Source organism: Giraffa tippelskirchi, chromosome 11 (assembly GCF_054371585.1).
Source record: "Giraffa tippelskirchi isolate mGirTip1 chromosome 11, T2T-mGirTip1v1.2.pri, whole genome shotgun sequence".
In the NCBI taxonomy this organism is placed as follows: domain Eukaryota; kingdom Metazoa; phylum Chordata; class Mammalia; order Artiodactyla; family Giraffidae; genus Giraffa; species Giraffa tippelskirchi.
In genome coordinates, this window is record NC_137285.1 from 124,841,748 (window position 1) to 124,863,737 (window position 21,990).

Genomic DNA, 21,990 nt, shown 5'->3' on the forward strand with positions numbered 1-21,990 from the left:
ACAGCTGGTGGGGAGCCTGCTGGAGGCTTTGTGCCTTACAGTTTAGAACTCCCTGCCTGGGCTGCCACACGGTGAGGGCTCTGGACAGCTCACTGTGGCAGGGGACAGTGTCAGGGATGCATCAGAAGATCTCAGTTTCTTCATTAAATTATACTTTAAGGAAAAAAGAGTTTTTAAAATCATCATTTTTGTAAATAATTCTTCAGGTTCACTACTCTCACATGTGACTATTCCTCAAATTTCAATGAAAGGATAGAGAATGCTTTCATTTTGCTTCTCTCCATTTCAAAATTCTTGCCTATGTGACTCTATTTTATTTCTAGGTTTACCATATCCTTTCCAGAGTGATCCCTCCCACCTGCACCCGTTATTCTATGCTTCTTTGTTTTCTAGGACTTTCCCCCCTATCTTCAGTCTTTCCTTTCTTCTACTGTGTGTGTTTGTGTGTGAAATACATTCTTAGGACTTTCCTACCCCTTTACAGTGGCTATTTTTTCTCCTTTCCTTCTCTGCCAAACTTTTTGAACAATTGGCTATCCTCTGGCTTAGCTTCTGGCACAACTTTTACATATCTGATGAATGAATAAATGAATGATATCACATTCATCTCTTCATTCACTGTATGCCAGCCACACAGGTCTTTTTTTCTGTTTGAACATGCCAAGCTCCTTCCTGTAGGGCCTGTGGACTGCTTGTTCCCTTCTCCTGGAACACTTTGCCTCAGATCTTTACCTGGCTAGCACCTCTCATCATCCCTACACACACACAGATACACACACACACACACATATACCTTGGAGATCACCAGGGATCTTCTCCAAGTTAAGTGCACTTTTAAGTAAAATTTTTTTATAGAAGTATAACATATGTATTAAACAGTGCACAGTCATAGGTGTACAGCTGGATACGCTTTCAAAAAGTGAATGTCTCTATATAATTTGCACACATCAAGAAGCATTATTAACATTATTTAATACATAATTAACATTATTTAATTATATGTCAAATTATACCTCAACAAAATTAAAATAATTTAAACAGAAACATTATTAACAGCCCAGAAACAAACTCTCATGTTCTTTCTCAGTCATTATTTACCCAAAGAGTAACTACTATACTAATTTCTAACACCAAATATTTGTTTTGCCTGTTCAGTTCAGTTCAGTTCAGTCGCTCAGTCATGTCTGACTCTTTGCAACCCCATGGACTACAGCATGCCAGGCCTCCCTGTCCATCACCAACTCCTGGAGCTTACTCAGACTCATGTCCATTGAATCGGTGATACCATCCAACCATCTCATCCTCTGTCGTCCCCTTCTCCTCCTATCTTCAGTCTTTCCCAGCATCAGGGTCTTTTCCAATGAGTCAGTTCTTTGCATCAGGTGACCAAAGTATTGGAGTTTCAGCTTCAGCATCAATCCTTTCAATGAATATTCAGGACTGATTTCCTTTAGGTTGGACTGGTTTGATCTCCTTGCAGTCCAAGGGACTCTCAAGAGTCTTCTCCAACACCACAGTTCAAAAGCGTCAATTCTTTTCTTTGGTGCTTAGTTTTCTTTACAGTCCAACTCTCACATCCATACATGACTACTGGAAAAACCAAAGCTTTGACTAGACAGACCTTTGTTGGCACAGTAATGTCTCTGCTTTTTAATATGCTGTCTAGGTTGGTCATAACTTTTCTTCCAAGGAGCAAGCGTCTTTTAATTTCATGGCTGCAGTCACCACCTGCAGTGATTTTGGAGCCCCCAAAAATAAAGTCTGCCACTGTTTCCATTGTTTCCCCATCTATTTGCCATGAAGTGATGGGACAAGATGCCATGGTCTTAGTTTTCTGAATGTTGAGCTTTAAGCCTACTTTTTCACTCTCCTCTTTCACTTTCACTTTTCACTTTCATGCATTGGAGAAGGAAATGGCAACCCACTCCAGTATCCTTGCCTGGAGAATCCCAGGGACAGAGGAGCCTGGTGGGCTGCCATCTGGGGTTTACATATGGGGTTGCACAGAGTTGGACACAACTGATGTGACTTAGCAGCAGTAGCTTTCACTTTCATCAAGAGGCTCTTTAGTTCTTTGTTTTCTGCCATAAGGGTAGTGTCATCTGCATATCTGAGGTTATTGGTATTTCTCCTGGCCATCTTGATTTCAGCTTGTGCTTCATCCAGCCCAGCGTTTCTCATGATGTACTCTGCATATAAGTTAAATAAGCAGGGTGACAATATACAGCCTTGACGTACTCCTTTTCTTATTTGGAATCAGTCTGTTGTTCTGTGTCCAGTTCTAACTGTTGCTTCCTGACTTGCATACAGATTTCTCAGGAGGCAGGTCAGGTGGCCTGGTATTCTCATCTCTTTCAGAATTTTCCAGAGTTTGTTGTGATTCACCCAGTCAAAAGCTTTGGCATAATCAATAATGCAGAAGTAGATGTTTATCTGGAACTCTCTTGCTTTTCTGATGATCCAGCGGGTGTTGGCAATTTGATCTCTGGTGCCTCTGCCTTTTCTAAATCCAGCTTGAACATCTGGAAGTTCACAGTTCATGTATTGCTGAAGCCTGGCTTGGAGAATTTTGAGCATTACTTTACTAGCGTGTGAGATGAGTGCAATTGTGCGGTAGTTTGAGCATTCTTTGGCATTGCCTTTCTTTCGGATCGGAATGAAAACTGACCTTTTCCAGTCCTGTGGCCACTGCCTGTCCTTAAACTTCATATAAATGGAGTTGTACTGTATTGTGTCTTTCACTCAACATTGTATTTGTGAGATTCATCCAAGTTATATGAAGTAAAGTAAGTAAAGTTGCTCAGTCGTTTCCGACTCTTTGCAACCCCATGGACTATAGCCTACCAGGCTCCTCTGTCCATGGGATTTTCCAGGCAAGAGTACTGGAGTGGGTTGCCATTTCCTTCTCCAGGGGCTCTTCCCGACCCAGGGATCGAACCTGGGTCTCCAGCATTGCAGACAGACGCTTTACCACCTGAGCCACCAGGGAAGCCCCAAGTTACATGAAGTTGATCTTTAATTGCCACTGCTGTATAGTCTCTATGTGTGAGTATATCCAATGTATTCACTCCACTGTTGATGGGACATTTCAGTTGTGTCTAGTTTTTGTCTATTACAGTAGTACTGCCAAGAGCTAAGAATAACCTTTTTCACTTTTAACAGCCTTATTGAGGTATAACTTAGCATACAGTTCACTCATTGTTAAGTGTATGATTTAGTTAATTCTTAGTAATTTTATACTGTTGTGTAGCAATAACCACAATCCAATTTTTTATTTTTATTTTTGGCTGTGCTGGGTCTTTGTTTTGGCACGTGGGCTTCTTTAGTTGTGGTGCATGGGCTTGTTTGCCCTGTGGAATGTGGGATCTTAGTTCCCTGACCAGGGATTGAACCTGTGTCCCCTGCCTTGAAAGGTGGATTCTTACCCACCGGACCACCAGGGAAGTCCCCACAATCCAGTTTTATCACCCCTAAAACTTCCATCACCCCAAAAGTTGTGTTTTATCTGTTTGCAGTCATTTCCTTCTCTTACCTTCTGCCCTGGATAACCACTGATCTACTTTCTGTCTCTTTAGCTTTGCATTTTCTAAAATTTTTATAGTAAGTGAGATGTAGTCTTTGGTGTCTGGCTTCTTTCATATAATATAATGTTTTTTGAGGTTCATCCATGTTGATGCATGTATCAGCAGTTTAATCCTTTTTTATTGCTGAGTAGTATTCCATCACAATGATACAGAACATTTTGTTTGTGTCCTCACCAGTTGATGGGCATTTGGATTACATATTTCCAGTTTGAGGCTATAATAAGGTTGTTATGGAAATTCATGTACAAATCTTTGTGTGGATCTACAATTTCATTTCTCTGGTGACTGGATCAAATAGTAAATATGTATTTAATATTTTTAAAAGTTCAAATTTTCCAAAGTGGCCCTACTATCTTACATTTCCCCCAGCAGTGCATGGGGAATCCAGTTTGTTTCCTACAAAGTTTACCATTTTTAGTTGACAAAACTGCAGATTTTTGCTCTCTGTCAAATTATTACTCATATTTTATAGGTAAATAAGGGGGCTTCTCAGGTGGTGCTAGTGGTAAAGAACCCACCTGCCAACGCAGGAGATATGAGATGCAGGTTCCATCCCTGGGTCAGGAAGATCCCCTGGAGAAGGGAATGGCAACCCACTCCAGTATTTTTGCCTGGAATATCCCATGAACAGAGGAGCCTGGAAGACTTAGCATAGGTAAATAAACTGAGGCTTAAGAATACCAAGAATTTGAGCCATGTCACATAGCTAATAAGTACCAGAACTGGAATTCTAACTTTGGTTTTTAATTACAAGGTTCATACTCATTTCATTTACATGAATTGAGATGTATACTTGAATACTCAAGAGATCTGTGCCCCACCCCCTGCAAAAATAGATTATTCATTGTTTTTAGGTTTCAAAGGCAAAGCTTTATTTTAGGAAGTTTTTTTTTTTAATCTCTTAAAAATTTATTTAGAGAGAACTTGGATCCTTACCTAACATCATATACACAAATTAACTCAAAATGGATCAAAGACCTGAACATAAGATCTAGATCTGTATGACCGTCTCTGGTGGTCCAGTGGTTAAGATTTTGTTCCTCCAATACAGGGGGCTTGGGTTCAATCACTGATTGGGGAAGTTCTGCATGCTGTGCAGCCAAAACCAAACAAAACAACAAACTATAAAACTCTTAGAAGGTTATACAGAGTGAAGTAAGCCAGAAAGAAAAACACCAATACAGTATACTAACACATATATATGGTATTTAGTCAATCGGTAAAGATAACCCTGTATGCGAGACATCAAAAGAGACACAGATAAATAGAACAGTATTATGGACTCTATGGGAGAGGGCGAGGGCGGGATGATATGGGAGAATGGCATAGAAGCATGTAAATTATCATATGTGAAATGAATCGCCAGTCCAGGTTCAATGCATGATACAGGGTGCTCGGGGCTGGTGCACCGAGATGACCCGAAGGGATGGGATGGGGAGGGAGGTAGAAGGGGGGTTCTGGAAGGGGAAAACATGTACACCCATGGTGGATTCATGTCAGTGTATGGCAAAACAAATACAATATTGTAAAGTTAAAAAATAGAAAATAGATTAATTAAAAAAACAAAACAAAACTCTTAGAAGGACTTCTGACTTGCTATGTCCACGAACAATATGTCGGACCCACGGAGGCCCAACAAAGTGCTGAGGTACAAGCCCCCACCGAACGAGTGTAACTCAGCCCTGGATGATCTGACACCAGACTACATGAACCTGCTCGGCATGATCTTCAGCATGTGCAGCCTCATGCTTAAGCTGAAATGGTGAGCTTGGGTCGCTGTCTACTGCTCCTTCATCAGCTTTGCCGATTCCCAGAGCTCTGAAGACACGAAGCAGATGATGAGTAGCTTCATGCTGTCCATCTCTGCTGTGGTGATGTCATATCTGCAGAACCCTCAGCTCATGATGCCCCCCTGGTGATGTCAGCCTAGAGGGGTCACATCCAGAGCCCCTCTATCCACCTTGCCCTAGGCCTCACCCGTGGCTGCTCAGCCTCCTGCTGTCTGCTGCAGTGCTGGGCTTCCCTGGGCAAGGCAGTCCCTGGGCCTGCAGCTGGATGGGAGGAACCTGGCCCTGACCCTGGGATCCACGGCTGCTGGAGCAGAGAGGGGAATCCCCTGGGCCTACCCCCTCACCTCCACCTTCTTTTCCTACCCTGCCTGCTCCTGGGGGTGATGCTGTCCATGTTTCTAGGTATACCCACTCATTTTCTTGTTAAAACCCATTAATAATTTTGCATTCTGGCTGTAAAAAAAAAAAAAACTCTTAGAAGAAAACAGGATAAAAGCTTCTTATCATTACATTTGTCAATAATTTCTTAAATATGATACCAAAGGCACAGGAAATAAAAGAAAACATGGACAATTTGGAGCTCATGAAAATTAAAAACTTTTGTCCATCAAAGGATACAATCACAGAGTAAAAAGACAACCTACAGAATGGTAGAAAATATTTGAGATCACATATCTCATGAAAGGTTAATGTCCAGAATATGTAGAGAACTAAAACTCAAAAACAACAACAAAAATCCAGTTCAAAGGTGAGCAAAAGACTTGAATCGACATTTCTCCAAAGAAGATATACAGATAGCAAATAAGCACATGAAAAGATGTTCAATATCACTAATCACAGGGAAATGCAAATCAAAACCACAATGAGATACCACTTTACACTCATTAGGATGGTTATTATTTTTAAAAATGGAAAATAAGTGTTGGTGAGGATGGGACAAATTGCAGCACCATGTACTGTTGGTGAGAATGTAGAATAGTACAGCTGCTGTGGAAAGCAGTATGGAAGTCCCTCAAAAATAGAAAAGTAGAATGATTTAGCAATTGATCCAGAAATTCCACTTCTGGGTTTATACTCGAAAGCATGGAAAGCAGGATCTCACTACTCCTTCCAAATGGAATCTTTTATTGATTTTATTACTATCCTGTTCACTTAATTTCCACTTCCAGTACTCTTGCTTGGGTTACAATAGTTTCATCTTCCTATGACCAGAGTCCACTCTGCTAATTCATTCTCTGCACTGCAGTCTGTCATCCCTACTTAAAACACTTTAGTGGTTCCACATTACCCTCAAAATACTCCAGACTCCTTAATGTGGTGCCTTAGCTCAGGCTGCTGCTGCTGCTGCTAAGTCGCTTCAGTCATGTCCAACACCATAACAAAATACCACAGACCTGGTGGCTTCAACAACAAGAGTTTATTTCTCATCGGTCTGGAAGCTGGGAAGTCTGAGATCAAGGTGCCCATCCTTTAGGCTCCCCCTTTGGGGGGTCCTTTTCCTGACTTGCAGACAGTCGGCTCACCATGTCCTCACGTGGCAGAAGCAAGAGAGCTCTGGTCTCTCTTCCTCTTCTTATAAGGACCCTAACCCCATCATGGAGGCCCCACTCTCATGACCTCATCTGAACCTAATTACCTTCCAAAGGCCCAAACTCCAAATTCCATCACATTGGGTGTTAGGGCTTCAGCAGATGAATTTTGGGGGTACAAATATTCAGTCCATAATATGTGACTTCTCTAGCCTTTCAGGGCCCCTGTTTTTCTCTTCACGCCCATCTCTCTCACTGCTTCCCTTTAGTTCTGCAACCTACCCATACTGACAGCTGGCAATACTTGATTGCCCCTAGTTCTTTCCTCTTTCTGGGCCTTTGTATGTATGAGTCATTCCCTTTTCCTAGAAGGACTTACCCCTCCTTTGCTTTTATAACTCCTATTTGTCCTTTAGGTATCTTCTCCAAAGAAGCTTCCTGGCTCCTAAACCGGCTTAGGTATCCTTCATCTGTGTTCCTGCTCTTGAGTGCCTTGTGCATTTCTGTACAGTGGCTTTCATCATGCTGTACCGTTTATTTGTCTCTTCTGCTCGACCATCCACCACCCCAGTGAACTCCCTGAAGGCAGCACTGGCCTCGTTCACCTCAACACCTAGTCCAATGTGTGGCTAACAACGTAGGCACAATGAATACTTTCACTGTATAGCACTCTGTAGTTTTCAAAGTGTCCTGACACAAATGAACTCATCTGTAGAGGTATAATTATATTTCTGTACTTAACATCCATTCTTCCTGAATAAAATATTCCTTTAAACATATTACTTTTACTGATAAGACTTCTATGAAGTCAGTAATCCCACTATGTCACTAATGTGACTGAGTTGGGCCAGACTATCTCATTTTTCCTGATATACTAGAAGAGTTTGTGAGAAAGCAGATTTTTTTTTAACCCAGCGGGACCCCATGGGGCCTTCCTGGGACAGACCCCTCCCCTATATCATCTGCTTTCGATTCTCTCTGAAGTACCTAGATAATATTACCTAATAATAGTATCTGATGCACATTTCTTGAGTTGTTTTATAGATGTGGATACCCCCCATCAAATGGAAGGAATTAACTACTTAATGAACATGCTACCCTCAGGCCACCTGGTGCCTAAGGATTGATAATGTTAACACCAGTGACACAGCCCTGTTCCTCACCATCAGCCAATCAGAGAATTGTGCGCAAGCTGATCGCAGACCCTGGGATGCCCCTCCCTCACCTTGCCTTTCAAAATGCTCTGCTGAAGTCCACTGGGGAGTTTGAGCTTTTTGAGCACTAGCTGTTCTGGACTTGTTGATGGTACCTGCAATAAGTGCTGCGCTTTCCCTCACCACATCTTGATGTCAGTATATCACCTTTACTGCTCAGGCAAGAGGACCCATTTGGTTCGGTAAACCTTTTTTAAAAAATTGTTGTTAATGTTATTTACTTATTTTTGGCTGCACTAGGTCTTCATTCCTGCATGCCAGCTTTCTCTAGTTGTGTTGAGAGGGGAATGCTGTCTAGTTGCAGTGCGCAAGGGCTTCTCATTGCAGTGGTTTTTCTTGTTGCCTGGAGCATGGCTCTAAGGTGCTTGCAGGCTCAGCAGTTGTGGCACGTGGGCTTAGTTGCCCCAGAGCACGTGGAATCTTCACGGACCAGGGATTGAACCCATGTCCCCTGCATTGGCAAGAGGATTCTTAACCGCTGGGCTACCAGGGAAGTCCAAGTTCGGTAACCTTTCGAATGACTTGATGGAGGTAAGTGTCTGTGAGTGTGCAGTGAGGGAATGAGTGTGGGCCTCAGCTGATGATCTGACCTTGTGAGTCTGCATCCATGGCTTCCTGGTGGCAGAGACGGCAGGCAGTGGCTGGCAGAAGCTGTCTTTTGGTTCTTAAAATCACAGAACTTTATTCTGAGGTCACTTGGTTCCACTTCCACCTTTAAGAAGTAGGGAAGGAGATCTAGAATTTTGCCCAGAAAACCTTAGATGACCTCCCACCAGTCTTGTTTTCCCTCCCTCAGAAATCTGAAAGTCACTGAGTTTCTGATCCCAATCAAAATATCGCTCAGAAGCATTTATCCTGTTTCAGCAGCAGCATCTAAATAGTATGCTCTGGCAGATGATGGGTTAATATTGGCAGATAGAAATTCATGGAAGGCATAGTCCTTGGCCTCTAGCAACTTACAAATCAAGAGCAAGTGTTTTAAAATGATTTGTACTTGCTGTCAAGTGAAAAGAAAAAGTTTTAAATGTGGTTTTTATTTGAAAGCCAAACCAGGCATTAAATCAAAATATTTTTACTTTTTTGCTTTTGCTTGGACTTTCCAGTTTGTATATGTAAATGATCTCAAGTTATGATTTAGATATAGAAAAGTGCTGAGGGTAAGTGGATGTTCATTTTTCCCCAGGATGCAGAGGAGTCAGAGTGGGGAGGGAGGGGTGACATCACTGAGCCCTTCTTGTGAGGTGCAGATTGTCCTTCCCACTTCTCTGTAGGACTCTATGATGCAAGGATTCCCCATGGTTAGGTTGCTAGTAACTGTGTGTGTGTGGGAGGGTAAGTGAGGTTGGAACCCAGTTCTGTTCATCAGAGCCGCATAAGCTGCTAAGAACCAGAAAAGACCTGGATCTCAGTTATCAACGTGAAATATATCCAGTTAAGTTTAGGAGAAGGTCATCTGGTTCAAGCCTGCCTTTTATAGATGGAGCCGCCAAACCCTTAAAATGCAGAGCAGCCAGCCTGCATAAGCTCAGAAGGCAGTGTATGTGTGAGGGGCCAGGCATGGCCCTGCGCTGATGAACAGGATGCCTGAAGTGAGAAAGGGAAATTCCATCTAAGAAGGAGAAGGCGGAAAAGTGGCTATTTTCATTCCCACACTCAAGGTGTGAATTCCTTTATTGAGTCATGATAATTTTCAAAAATTCTGAGTCCTGATACTTTAGACTCTCAGCCCAGCTTTTACCTCTTTGTCCCCAGACTCCACACCCTCCAAGGTGCCTCACAGTCCAATGAAGGAGTGGGGGCTGCCTGGGAGTGTGGCTCCAGCAGCTGTACACCATTCTCCGTCACCCCTGGCCCCTGAGTCCCTGGTTCCTTTGGTCTCACCTCTAGGCAACTGTGTCTTTCAAAAACTTCTTCCCTGGCACTTCCTCACTAATCGACAAAATCTTTTCCGAGGCATTGTCCTTTTGTGCACACTTGTCCAGAGCTTTTGCTTTTATAATGTGCTTTTCTGCTCAGCTTCTCAGTTGATCCTCATAAACACCCCAAGTGAGGTAGGAGGAAAGGGATTATTACTCCCATTTTACGGGAAAGGAGACCGAGGCTGCCCTCTTGATTCTCCAGTGTTGTCAGCGAACACTTATGGGTCTCAGCCTCACACTGGCCCAGCTGTGCTCCTTTGACCCAGTTTCTAGGTTTTCTCTCTCCTTTTTCTCTCTCACATTTCCCACAATCCCAGTGGTTTCTGCACGCAGACACATAACAAATACAGCTGATGATCTGTGGCTAACTGAAGCTGCAGCCAAAAGTCTTTGCGCTGCTTTGGTGGTGTCCCACTAGACTCCTCAGCTGATTTCCAAGGGACATGCATGCCACTCTTGTTCCATGCTTGCAGTCTTTCCTGTTTATAATTCATCATCTAATCAGATTTTCCAGGGCATATAAGTATACAAACTTCCATTTTACCCAAATAGATCTGTTTTGGTTTATTTTTCCTTGCCTAAATGTTAGGCATCCGACCTGATGGATTTCACAATTAATATAATTTATTTTCCATCTTGTCAGTGCAAAACAAAGCTGTTGTTAAGACAAAGCACTGAAGACCACAATCCTTCCTCCTCTTCTGTCTCTTGAGTCAGCATCAAGTAAACAGTTCTGTAAACAAACGTGTGGGTCTGTGTCCCTGTGGTGTGGACCCACTGCTTTATTCCAACCTTAACTGGTTTTGTCCTAGTTAAAGACTAAGTAGCCTCATCTTAGTCAAAATGGAGAGTCTCTTAGCATCTGGACTTTCATCAAGGCCCGTTGCATCTGCTCGTAGGTGACGAACATCACCACATTCCAGGATCCCAAACGCAAAAAGGAGGGTGTAAATCTGATGAGAGAGACAACCATATGGTCAGGTGGGTGGACTGGAGTCCCGCATAGATCTGTGTGCCCTCCCCACTCGGTGCTGGTGCTGAACTTCTGTTAGTCACGAGCACTTCTGAGACTGTTCTGTCATTTTCTTTCCTGAAGGAATTTAGGCAGAAGTCGGAGTCAGGCAAGGAAGGAAAACTAGCACTTTGAGCCGAGTTCCTGTGTTAGGCAGTTAATTCTCACAGTTTTATCAGGTAGCTATGATTGTTGCCAGTTTCTCTTCAGAGACCAGGGTGAGATAGCTCAGTTGAAATCACCTGACTCCACTCTGCTGCTGAGTGTTTCTGGGCTTGTTTACAACCTAAGCAGTCACCCCTGAGGCGGCCCCTGCCTCCAGGTGGAGGCATCACAAGGTGAAAACAACTTGACTCCAAATTTAGCTTATCTCCCAGGAGCCTGCCTGTCCTGTGACCACGCAGCAGGGAGAGAATCCTCACCTCAGCTATGGTTCACCGACTCGGGGAGGAGCCTGGCTCCTGCTCTCCACTTCAGCCCGTCTCTCTGGTAATCCCCTCCTGGTTCTCTCAGCTCCTGTCAGACCCTTCCTCCCACACCTTTGCCCATGTTGCTCCTTCTGTTTGCTCCTCTCCTTGCCAGGCTGTTTGTTCTTGGCTCTGTGGGACTTGGCTTGAGCACCAGAATCTCACACCAGGGCCTCTCCTGAACCCTCAGCCTGGGCCCCTCACAGGGAGGATGGCACGGGGGCAACAAATGTGAACTCTGGGGATGGTCCTGAGTTCAAATCCCAGCTTGACCAGCTTCTTAATCTTTCTCAGCCTCAGTTTACTTACCTGTAACTGGAGGACATTGTCGAGAGGATTCAGTGATAATGGACAGGGTTTGGTATTAGTAAATCCTCAATAAATGTCCCCTGCTTGTTAGCTTCTCTTCAAAAGAAGCACAGCACAGGGCCCAGCACCCACGAAGTGCTCAGGGAATGTTTGCCAAGTGAAAGTACAAACCGAGACAAGTGGGATGAAGAACCTTCTGATGGCGGCACTTATAGGAAAAGAACTGTCAGCTGAAACTCAAGTTTCGTGACATCATCCTGGGGTCAAGGACATGTGTGATTGTTGGGCCTAATCCAATGCTGGGTGCCAAAAAACCATCCTCAGTGGTGGAAGTACGAGGGCCAAGCAAAAAGCTCAGTGTGGGATGAAGTGGGTGGTGTTTAAAGGTCAGGGTTTGAGCCGTGGCTCTGCCGTTTAAACTTTGTGAGCTGGGACAAGTTCTGTGACCTTTCCAAGTCTCATTCTCCTCCTCAGTAAATGTGGAGAAATGGCCCAGTTCAGGGGGAGTGTGGAGATAATCTATGTGAAGTGTTAACCCAAGTCCTCATGCTTAGTGCCTTGGTGGTCATGGTGATTGTTCATAACTTTTTGTTCATTTATTATAGAGAGCTGATTTTGTGCTGGGGACTCTGGGAAGTGAAAGATGTATACAGTTGACCCTTGAACAACACAGGTTTGAACTGTGTGGGTCCACTTATACAGTTTGTTTTTAATGTTAAATACTAATGATCTGAGATTGGTTGAATCTGTGGATGTGGAACAAGGGATGTGCAGAAACCATGGCAACAGAGGAACCGCATGTATGGAGGGCTGACTATAAGTTGTACATGTATTGATATTTTCAACTGCACTGGGTCCGTGTCTGTAACCTTGGCATTTGTTCAAGGGTCAGCTGTATAAGCCACAGTCCTTAGCTGCAAGGAGCTTGTACTGTAGCATGGGGGATCATTTAAACTTACAAATACTATCCTACAAAGTAGGAAGTGGTGGGTACTATAAAAATGGTATCAGGGAAGTATTGCTGAAGTTCACAGAGGGGGAATATTTGTACCTGAGAGTGTTAGGGAGAAGGTGGTATTTGAATTAGTCTTGAAGGACGGTAAGGTGTAGAGCATGTGGATGATGCAGGAACGGCTTCCATGCAGAGGGAATGGTAAATGCCAAGAACATGTGAAGCACATCGTGCACATGGGCTGTCGGCAGTGGTGATCTGCAGTGATGGAGGTGGGTCAGGGAAAAGCCTCAGGATTACCAAGCACCTTTCCCTCCTCCTCCCCTGCCTGTGTGTTTGGGGATGCACTTGGATCTATGCATAGACCCCCCTTTTTTTTCTCAGATAAGCCTCCCTGATCTTCAAATCAAAATTGGTCCCCTCTTTTCAAAAAAACTATTGTAATTTTCCTTTGTGGCATTTACATCTGTGCTGTTCAACACTACTACGTTTCTGGGTGAACCCATGGCAGACACTCTACATGGAGGGGAGAAAGGAAGGTGGGGAGGGAGGCCTGGTTCTCTAGGAGGGGGTGCTGGTGGCAGGAGGGGAGCTCACCCCTTGTAGAAGGCTGTGGGGCCCTCCTGGGTCACCATCTTCAGCATACAGTCGAAGGGGCTGTGGTACTGGCCTGGGGGTGAGTTCATATACCGTGTCTTCACCACGTCCACTGGGGAGGCCACTAGGGTGGCACAGAAGCCAGCTCCAAAGGCAGAGACAAAGTGGCAGGGGAGGTTGTCTGTCACAGGGTGGGGAAGAGCAGATAGATATTGGGCCGTGAGATGAAGAGGGCCCCTGTTTTCTGTTTCACATGTGTTCATTGTTTGTCCCTAATGAAACTGAACTCCTTGAGGTTAGTATAGTCTAGCGCTTGTGCTCAGTCATGTCTGACTCTTTGCGAGCCCCTGGACTGTAGCCCACCAGGTTTCTCTGTCCATGGGATTTCCCTAGGCAAGAATACTGGAGTAGGTTCCGTTTCCTCTTCCAGGGGATCTTCCTAACCCAGGGATAGAGCCCGTATCTCCTGCATTGCAGGTGGATTCTTTACCGTCTGAGTCACCAGGGAAGCCCAAGTTTGAGGATAGTGTTTTCCAAATCTCTTGCAGTGCCAAGGTGGAGCTCTTGGTAAGGACTCACAAAACTGGGCTGTCCGAGAGTTGGAAGCTAATCCAGCCCAACCACCTCATTAGAGGAAACTGAAGTCAGAGAAGGTGACCCTTGCTTGAAGGTGCACAGGGAGAAATGGTGCTGGGCTGGAACCCAGGTCTCTGGCCTCCTGTCTGGGGTTCCTCCTTACTCATCCTAATGATGTACTGGGCACCGTGCCTCCCTCCACTCCTTGTAAAGCCCAGTTGCCTGTGGGTGGTACCCACTCTGTGGAGTCTCAGTCCCCTCCAGACTGTGGGAGGGCTATCTGCCTGGAGCCCAGGGCCTCACCGGTGAGCAGGTGGTAGTCTAGCAGCTTCTCCTTGATGATGTCATAGGTCACCATCTCACCACAGTTGACAATGGCATTCCTTGTGATGTTGGGCAGAATTCCTGTCAGGAAGGGGGTGGGGCTAATGAGTGGGAAGTAGAAGAAGTGGACCCACTGGCTGCAAGGCCACAGGTCCAGTTGGGGGATATGGTGCCTCTTTCCAGTGGTCTAGAGGAGCCCTAGATGGGCAGATCCTACCCTTTCCTTTCTGATGTTAAAAACTCTCAGATTATCTATGTCCATCTTAGAGACAAAAAGCAGAGAGACCCTCTTGTGTGTGTTTGGGCCACATTTCGGAGGCTAAACTGCAATATCCATCAAAATTAAAATATGCCTCCCTGAGACCTGGTGAGAGCCAGAAAAGGAAGCCTTTCTTTGGGAGAGGAATGGTAGGCTTATGAAACAGTGACAGGATGCAGCCATGGCAGGGCCCTTGGAGAGGGTCGAGACCACTTGCTGGTTTCACAGATGAGGGCTGGGCTCCAGGAAGGCACACAGCAAGTAAGGCTGTGACTTAGGTGTCCTACCTTTAACCATCACTGGGTCATTGTGTTCTTCTGTAAGATTCATGTGAGCCCTGGCCACATGTGGGAGAGACAACATTATTTGTCGAGGTAGTCACCACTTAGACACATAGGGAACCTTAAAGCCTTGTTCCCAAGGAAGCCCCCTCCTCATGACTGCTTCCCCCAGTGGCCTCTGTTTTTTTTCCATGCCCAGCAGTCACCCCTCATAGGCCATTGCTGGGGAGGCCCTTCCCTCCCTCTCCACACACCGGGAGCTCACTGGAACTTTGAGGCCCAGCTTTCACATAGCCTCTGCCCCCCAACCCCACAAGCCCTCATGGCCTGCACCTCTGTGTGAACCCAGCACATCCTGCCCTGTGGAATGGCTGCTCCTTGACATGGCCCCTCTCCTCTGTGACTGTGAGCCGTGAGGGTATCCTCTGTTCATTTCTGTCTCCCTCACAGCCTTGCACATGGTGAAGGGTTGGTAAACTGAACTGAATTTGGGTCAATATGGCAGGTCAGCTGGAACTTTGGGATATGTTAGGATATTCCTTTAGAACTGCTGGGATACTCATGATGGGAACTCCCTGCTTGCTCAGTTCCCTGCCCCAGCCCTAGGGTGGAGAAGGCGCTGCCTAAGACCCTTAAGCCTGGAGTCCAGACCTACCTTTCCACAGGCCCTGAACCCCTTCCTCCCTGGCGATGGTCCTGTAGGCATCCATTGTCCCACTGTACTTCCTGTTGCTCCCCGGCCCAGTGTGCATGCTGGCCTGAAAGCGGATCTTCACCACGTCTGTGGGCTGGGCACAGGTCACTGCCATGGCCCCAGTGGTGCAGCCCGCCAAAATCCGGGTAATGATGCTGGAGTCTGGAGAGAAGGAGAGCAAGTGGGCCAGTGTTGCACTACCCCACACCTCTGCGGGCCTGATGCTGGTCTCTGGGGGCTGCCCCTGCCCCATGCCCACCTCTCCCAGGCCAGGGTTCTGGATCCTCTTTGATGGAGGCTCAGTCTCCTCATGAGCCTCTGTTACCAGCTTCCCATGCCCCAGCTCTGCCTCCAAGTCTGCACCGCTCTGATCTGACCCACAGCCTAGATCCTGCTTTGACCCACCCCTCAGCACTCACGGTCCGATCCCTTGGGGGTGTAGAACTGCTTGACAGAGTCGTAGAGGCCGATGCGGATGGAGGCGAAGCTCATCTGGCGCTGCAGCCCGGCAACCAGCCCGCTGTAGAGGCTGCGGGGGCCCTCAGTGCGCACCATGGTCAGGATGGTGCCCAGCACCCCGCGGTACTGGGCACTCCGGGCAGCATGGACTGCCTGGTTCTCCCCCTGGATCTGAGGGACACCCCGCAGAGTATGAGGACTTAGGTGGGGGATGGGCGGGGCTGTGTGCAAGGGGCCCTGCCTGGGGCTGGACCTCGGAACAAGCATGGTCACAGTGTCACGTCTCAGTAAAAATCACAGTTCTGTGTAGCAGTTTCCAGCTCACAAACTGTTTTACGTAGTGTGGTAAAACGGAGGGTGATGGTTTTTCTCGTTACAAGTTGTCTGTGACTTGCCCAAGCTCACACGGTAATTCCTTACTTCTCACTTTATGGCTTACAAAGTACAGTAAGGTCATGAGGGCCCTAGCACATCTTGCCAAGGAATTAAGATCTTAGGTGTTGGTAATGAGGGGATGGTGAGGTAGGGTCGTGTGTAGTGGGGGGAGTGACCTGCTCAGCGTTCTCTGTGAGGAAGGGCAGGCGGGCAGATACCACATGTGCCCTGGTGGAGAACTCAGCCCCTCTGCTGTTGGGAACAATGACCCTTGGCCAAAGGGCACCTACCTGCAGGCGGACCTTGGCTGTGTCCAGTGGAAAGGTGAGAAGGTCCGCAAAGCAGGCTGCCGTACCTGCCCCCAGGAACTTCACAGCCGTTGTAGGGGGCCTCTCTGAAGGTTTCAGTCCAACCATGGTCCCAGAGGCTCTGCCCTGTCCCTCCAGGGCCCAGTGGAGGTCCAAGGAGAGAGGCTGCTGCCCAGCCTTGGGCTTCAGTGCATGGATGAGGCTACAGGAGACAGACCAGGGAAGGGGATGGGACCCGTGCCCTCCAGGCCCATCCCCAGGTTCCCTTCAGCACCAGGAGTGGGTTTGTAAGTGAAAAGCCTGAGCAGGGCTGTCTTAGCTGTGTGGATTTGACTTATAAGAACAGGTCGCTTTCCTCCCTAATCTCTTGCCATCCTCACTGCCCTTTCCCTTCCCTGTTGGAAGTGGTCTTCATTGTATAAAGGCTCAGGCAGAGACAGATCTTGTTCTGACTCCACACCACAACCCTCTTCTCCTTCCCCAGCCTCAAGCTGCTTTCTAGGAAAGGCCTGTTCCCTGGTGTATGGTTGTTGTTTAGTTGCTCAGTGTGTCCGACTCTTTGTGACCCCATGGACTGCAGCACACCAGGCTTCTCTATCCTTCACTATCTCCCAGAATTTGTTCAAACCTATGTCCATTGAGTCGGTGATCCCATCCAGCCGTCTCATCCTCTGTTGACCCTTCTCCTCCCACCTTCAGTCTTTCCCAGCATCAGGGTCTTTTCCAATGAGTTGGCTCTTTACACCAGGTGGCCAAAGTATTAGAGCTTCAGCATCAGTCTTTCTAATGGATATTCAGGGTTGATTTCCTTTAGAGTTGACTGATTTGACTCCTTGCTGTCCAGGGGACTCTCAAGAGTCGTCTCCAACACCACAGTTCGAAAATGTCAATCCTTCAGTGCTCAGCCTTCTTTATAGTCCAACTCACACATCTGTATGGCTACTGGAACAACTAGAGCTTTGACTATATGGACCTTTGTAAGCAAAGGATGTCTCTATTTTTTAATACACTGGTGTATGGAGAGCTCGCCCAGCCTTATCACTTTAGGTCCTGCCATCCCAAATCAACATGGTAGGGGTGGGAGGAGAGCCTGGGAAGGTGGGCAAGACTGCCGCAGCTGGAGAAGTGGGAGGGGGCTCCAGGCGCAGGAAAGGGCATGCTCTGTGAGACAGTCCAGGGCAGGCTTAGAGGAGGAGGAGGGAATGGCTATGGGGCATGAGGCTCTGGTGGCAGAGCTCTACACACTGTCTCACTGAATTCTCACAACTTGGCTGTGCAGTAGCTTCTCTCCTCTCCCCGCTTTGGGCTGATCCAATGGGGACTCAGAGATGTTGGCCTGCTCAGAGTCACCAGTGTCAGAGCGTGAGTTGCTCCTCTCTGCTGGGCTTGAAACAGTGCTGGAAAGAGGGCAGGATGACATTTAAATCTATTTTACAGGTGAGAAAAGAGAGGCTTAAGATGGAGAGAGACTTCCTCAAATTCACAGAACTGCAGCCAGGTTCTTGTGGTGGCAATAAGACTCCCTTCACTGTTCATTCCACTCAGCGGCCCCAATGGATGTGGTAGAATGGATGTCCACCATCTTGCCTTTTTGTTGTGGGTATTCAAAGCCCTTTGAATTATATGCAACCCCCCTCTCTGGGACTTAAGTGCTAAGCATGTGCAACAACAGCTTGGTGAGGAGGTCTGGTGGGCACTGCTGTCCAGGCTGGCAGAGGAAGACAGTGCACGCAGGGAGGCCGAGACCGGTGCCTGTCACAGTCAGGGCTTGGGCTCCCTCCGCAGCACTCATCCCACAGCCTATCTGCCTGCCTTTCTGCGTTGCTACCTGAGGGGCTGGTGTGGAGCTGAGCCTGGTTGAGGGGACAGCATGGCAGCCCAGCCGAGAGAACACCGTCCTCCTTCCCATTCGTCCGACAGAAGCCCAGCAGCTGCCAGGAGGCTTGGTCCCTGGTGGGGAGGCTCTGGCTCCTCTTTTGGGGTTGGAATGCATGTGTCCGGGTGAGTGCAGGAGCAGCTCCCAGTGCTCACATCCCATCAGCCTCTCTTCCCTCAGGCCCTGGCCTTTCCCCTGCTCCTCTGACAGGAGCAAAGCTGCCGAGATCCTCAGCTTCAGGAATCTGAGAGCCCAACTCCCAGGGCAGGAGAAGCCCTTGGGTGGTGTGTTCTCTACTGTCTCTTATTGGTTATATGAGTGTCCCTTTTCCAAAATGTTTGCTGGCCACCCAGGCTCTAATAGAAGAACCCTGCAAGTTAGGTATTTTTACTCCTCTCTCAGAATTAGGAACTGAGGAGCAGAGGTGGGACCCCGAGAGCCGTGTGACTGCATGTTCCTTGCCCCCTGGTGTGGAGTGTTTGTGATGGGCCAGGCCCCACTGGGTGGCTTTAAGCATTTCATGAACTGTGCCTCCTGAGCTGGGTCTGTCTCCCTGGGGAGCCTGTGTCCCTAGCCAGGGGGCTGAACCATCAGATATGGCTTCCCTTCTGAACCTCCTTTTTCCTTGGCTGGCTCTGTCCCAGACCATCTTTAGAATTGGCTCATTTTTTTTTTTTTTTCCTTTGGCTGCATGGCATGTGGGATCCTAGTTCCCTGACCAGGGATTGAACCTGTGGCCCCTACAGTGGAAGCATGGAATCTTAACCACCAGTCAGGGAAGTCCCTAGAATTAGCTCATTAACTGCTGTGATTTCTCCCTAGAAGGGGACCCCAAAGCAAGGACAGGAGCTACTTATCCCGATTCTCTGTGCAGCCTGGTACCCGATGGCCCAGGGCCAGAGGGGCCGGGAGGACCAGTTGACCAAGGGACCCCACGGGCCGAGGTGGGGAAATGGGGAAGAAGCTGAGACGCCCACAGTGTTCTTTGATGGAGAGCCTCAAAGGCCCTGGCTGTACTTAACCTAGCGAGAATGGGGACTGGCTGGTGTTTTCTAGTTGAAGGATGACACCATCAGACCTGTGTTCAGGTCAGGCTGGTGTAGTCATCGGGGCTGGACAGGGAGGGAGCCAGTGGAGGCTCTGAGACCAGTGAGGTTGAAGGGATGGTGCACTGGAGGTATTGGAGCCTGGCCTTGGTCAGGAGCAGCAGCCAGGAGGCAAGCCTGTTCCAGAGGCTGTCTTGAGCCCCCTATGGGGGTGGAGTGGATGGGCGTGGACTCAGGTGGGGTGGGCTCTAGACTTTCACTGGTCATGTGGGGGCGGGACAGGGGGAGGCCACAAGGGTGGGCACAGGTAGGGGTTCTGAGGCTGGTGCTCCCCAACCTCTTCCTTTATTCCAGTCTCCTGAAAAGGTACTTGGGAAGCCCTAGTGGTCAGCAGACCTATCCCACCGACACAGGTGAAGTGTAGAGCAGAAGTTCCTCCCTGTGCTCTGCTGAGTCATGAGGAATGGAGCATTCCAGCCTTGCACACCCAGAGTAGTGGTGCCCCGTTAACATCTGCTGAACACTTCCCACACCAGACACTGCGCTGAGGGCTCTAGAGGCAGTGACTAATTCAACCCCTTTATAAGGCTACAAGATAGTTGCTGTGATTGTCTGCTGTGACTGTCTAGGTCCAAGGGCCCCGAAGCTTTGAGGGCTTCAGCTAGTCACAAGGCTACAGGGATGGAGAGGGATTAGAGCCCAGTCCGTCTGGCACCTGCTCCAGTCCCACCTCCCAGAGTCTCAGACTTCAGAGCGAGCTCAGGGTACCTGGAGCCGCTTGTTTACGGACCGGATTCTTGGCCCTCAGCCGGAGATTCAGGTCTGAGCCAGAGCCCTGGGAATCTGCATTAGAAACAAATTCTCCGTGGTGGCTCTGGAGCAGGGATCAGAGGCCCTGTTCTGAGATGCCCTCGACCCCACCTTCCCGGCAAAGCCTCTCCTGCATGCCCGCTGAGCCGGGGAGCCCCTCCACTCAGGAGAGGGGGCCTCCTGGGGAAAGGGCTTTATGCTCTGGAGGAATTGTGGGGACTCTGGGCCAGACTAAGGAGAAAGTCACATCTTATCTCTGGGGATTTGCAAAATCACAGCAGAGGCCGCCAGCAGAGCAAAAGGGAAGCTAGTCCTTGGTGAGTGACAGGAGTAGGGGGTGGAGTCCCAGCCCCAACAGTGCCCTCATCAGGGCTGCCTTTCCCTCATCTTGACTCAGTCTCTACCCGCTGTGTGCTACCAGCTGTGTGCTACCAGCTCTGGCTGCCGCTGCCTTTGGGGAGAACATGGAGGAGGAAGGTGGGGTGGAGGGTAGGGTCTTACCTGTAGGGGCAGCCAGGGTGGCGGAAGCATGGGGCCTCTTTAAGCCTCCTCAGGGCTCCATCCCAGGAGGCGGCAGCAGGGATCTGATCGCCCCTTTGCCATTTGCTGGAGTCTCTGCAGCCTCTGGCTTGGCACTTGTCTTTATACACTCTGGCTGACCTGAAACCTTACCCTGGAGTAGCTACTTGACAGCCTGGTCACTTGACTAGAGGCGGCTGGTGCAGGGCAGGGAGGCGAGGGGGGAGGTCAGAGTTCCAGACCTGCTTCAGTTCCCTTGACTTGGGCTTCTTTAAAACACACCATTCCAGCTGATGAAGGAAGAGCTCCTTTGGGTGATGAGGGTGTATATGGGGTGGTGGGGGTTGGACTTGTCACTTCTGAAAGTCCAAAGGCCAAGGCTGCCACGATGGTCTAGTCAGGGCTCCCCTGGGCCTCCTCTTAATAGTAACAATGGTGATGCTAACTCATTTCTTGGTGCCTACTATGTGCTAGAAACTTCACATACACTATTTCTCTCACAATTCTTACAAGGTAGGTACAATTAGGAGTATTTTTTTTTTTCAAAACTTTATTGAGATATAATTCCCATGCAATTTACCTGTTTAACTGGTACAATTCAGTGGTTTTTAGTGTATTCACAGTTATGCAACCATCAGCCATCACAATTTTAGAACATTTTTGTTACCTCCCTTCCCACACATCTCCATACACATCAAGTGTCACTTCTGTTCTCCCTTCCCTCCAACCCCACTCAGGTAATCATTAATCTACTTTGTCTCTTTGTCTCTATAGATTTGCTTATCCTGAACATTTCATACAGATAGAATCACACAATATGTGACCTTTTGTAACTGGCTTCTTTTACTTACCATAGTGCTTTCCAAGTTCATCCTTGCTGGATCATGTGTCAGCACTTCATGCCTTTTTATGACTGAGGATTCATGCATTTTAATGCTTAGTGTACAGAGGAGAGAACTGATTGTTAGGGAGGGACAGGGACTTGCCCAGGTCACAGCTATGTGGCAGGGCCTGACTTCCAGCCTGTAAATGATAATGTACTTTGGACCTATCTGCTGTGAATACTTGGAGAAGGCAATGGCAACCCACT

At 47.8% G+C, this 21,990-nt stretch overlaps 2 protein-coding genes and 1 pseudogene across 10 annotated transcripts in view; 2 read left to right on the top strand and 1 right to left on the bottom strand.

Moving 5' to 3' along the window:
• The window catches only part of DNAJB13 (DnaJ heat shock protein family (Hsp40) member B13), a 171,083-nt gene that overhangs the window by 32,621 nt on the left and 116,472 nt on the right, over window positions 1–21,990 (top strand). The window contains exons 9-10 of one of the 3 annotated variants that reach the window (XR_014068419.1): window positions 7,948–8,648; window positions 11,426–11,537. The exons of 1 other annotated variant lie outside the window; for it this stretch is intronic. The gene's annotated coding sequence lies outside the window, so the exon portion shown is untranslated. Of the gene's footprint in view, window positions 1–7,319; window positions 7,683–7,947; window positions 8,649–11,425; window positions 11,538–21,990 lie in introns of those variants that run through there. One more of the 3 variants, XM_081539598.1, reaches the window with a different exon arrangement.
• On the top strand, window positions 5,183–5,503 carry LOC145525801 (PAT complex subunit Asterix pseudogene; annotated as a pseudogene).
• On the bottom strand, window positions 9,756–20,998 carry UCP3 (uncoupling protein 3). 7 transcript variants are annotated; one of them, XM_081539588.1, is made up of 8 exons: window positions 20,883–20,998; window positions 16,632–16,851; window positions 15,927–16,137; window positions 15,469–15,669; window positions 14,253–14,354; window positions 13,374–13,554; window positions 12,876–13,034; window positions 9,756–10,989 (listed from the first exon to the last, which is right to left on the bottom strand). In XM_081539588.1, the coding sequence occupies exons 2-7, from the start codon at window positions 16,755–16,757 to the stop codon at window positions 12,908–12,910; spliced, it is 948 nt and encodes a 315-aa protein (XP_081395714.1). In that variant the 5' UTR covers window positions 16,758–16,851; window positions 20,883–20,998; the 3' UTR covers window positions 9,756–10,989; window positions 12,876–12,907. The 7 variants fall into 7 exon arrangements, with proteins under 7 accessions (XP_081395714.1, XP_081395716.1, XP_081395719.1 ...); XM_081539590.1 differs by lacking the exon at window positions 12,876–13,034 and adding an exon at window positions 17,278–18,046; XM_081539593.1 differs by lacking the exon at window positions 15,927–16,137.

Excerpts from the sequence above, each read along its gene's own strand:
- UCP3 (XM_081539587.1), bottom strand. The coding sequence starts at position 16,757 with ATGGTTGGACTGAAACCTTCAGAGAGGCCCCCTACAACGGCTGTGAAG. Across the intron at positions 16,138-16,631 it reads CAGCCAAGGTCCGCCTGCAG|ATCCAGGGGGAGAACCAGGC; the intron begins GTAGGTGCCCTT and ends GGTGTCCCTCAG. Across the intron at positions 14,355-15,468 it reads GGTTCAGGGCCTGTGGAAAG|GAATTCTGCCCAACATCACA; the intron begins GTAGGTCTGGAC and ends CCTTCCTGACAG.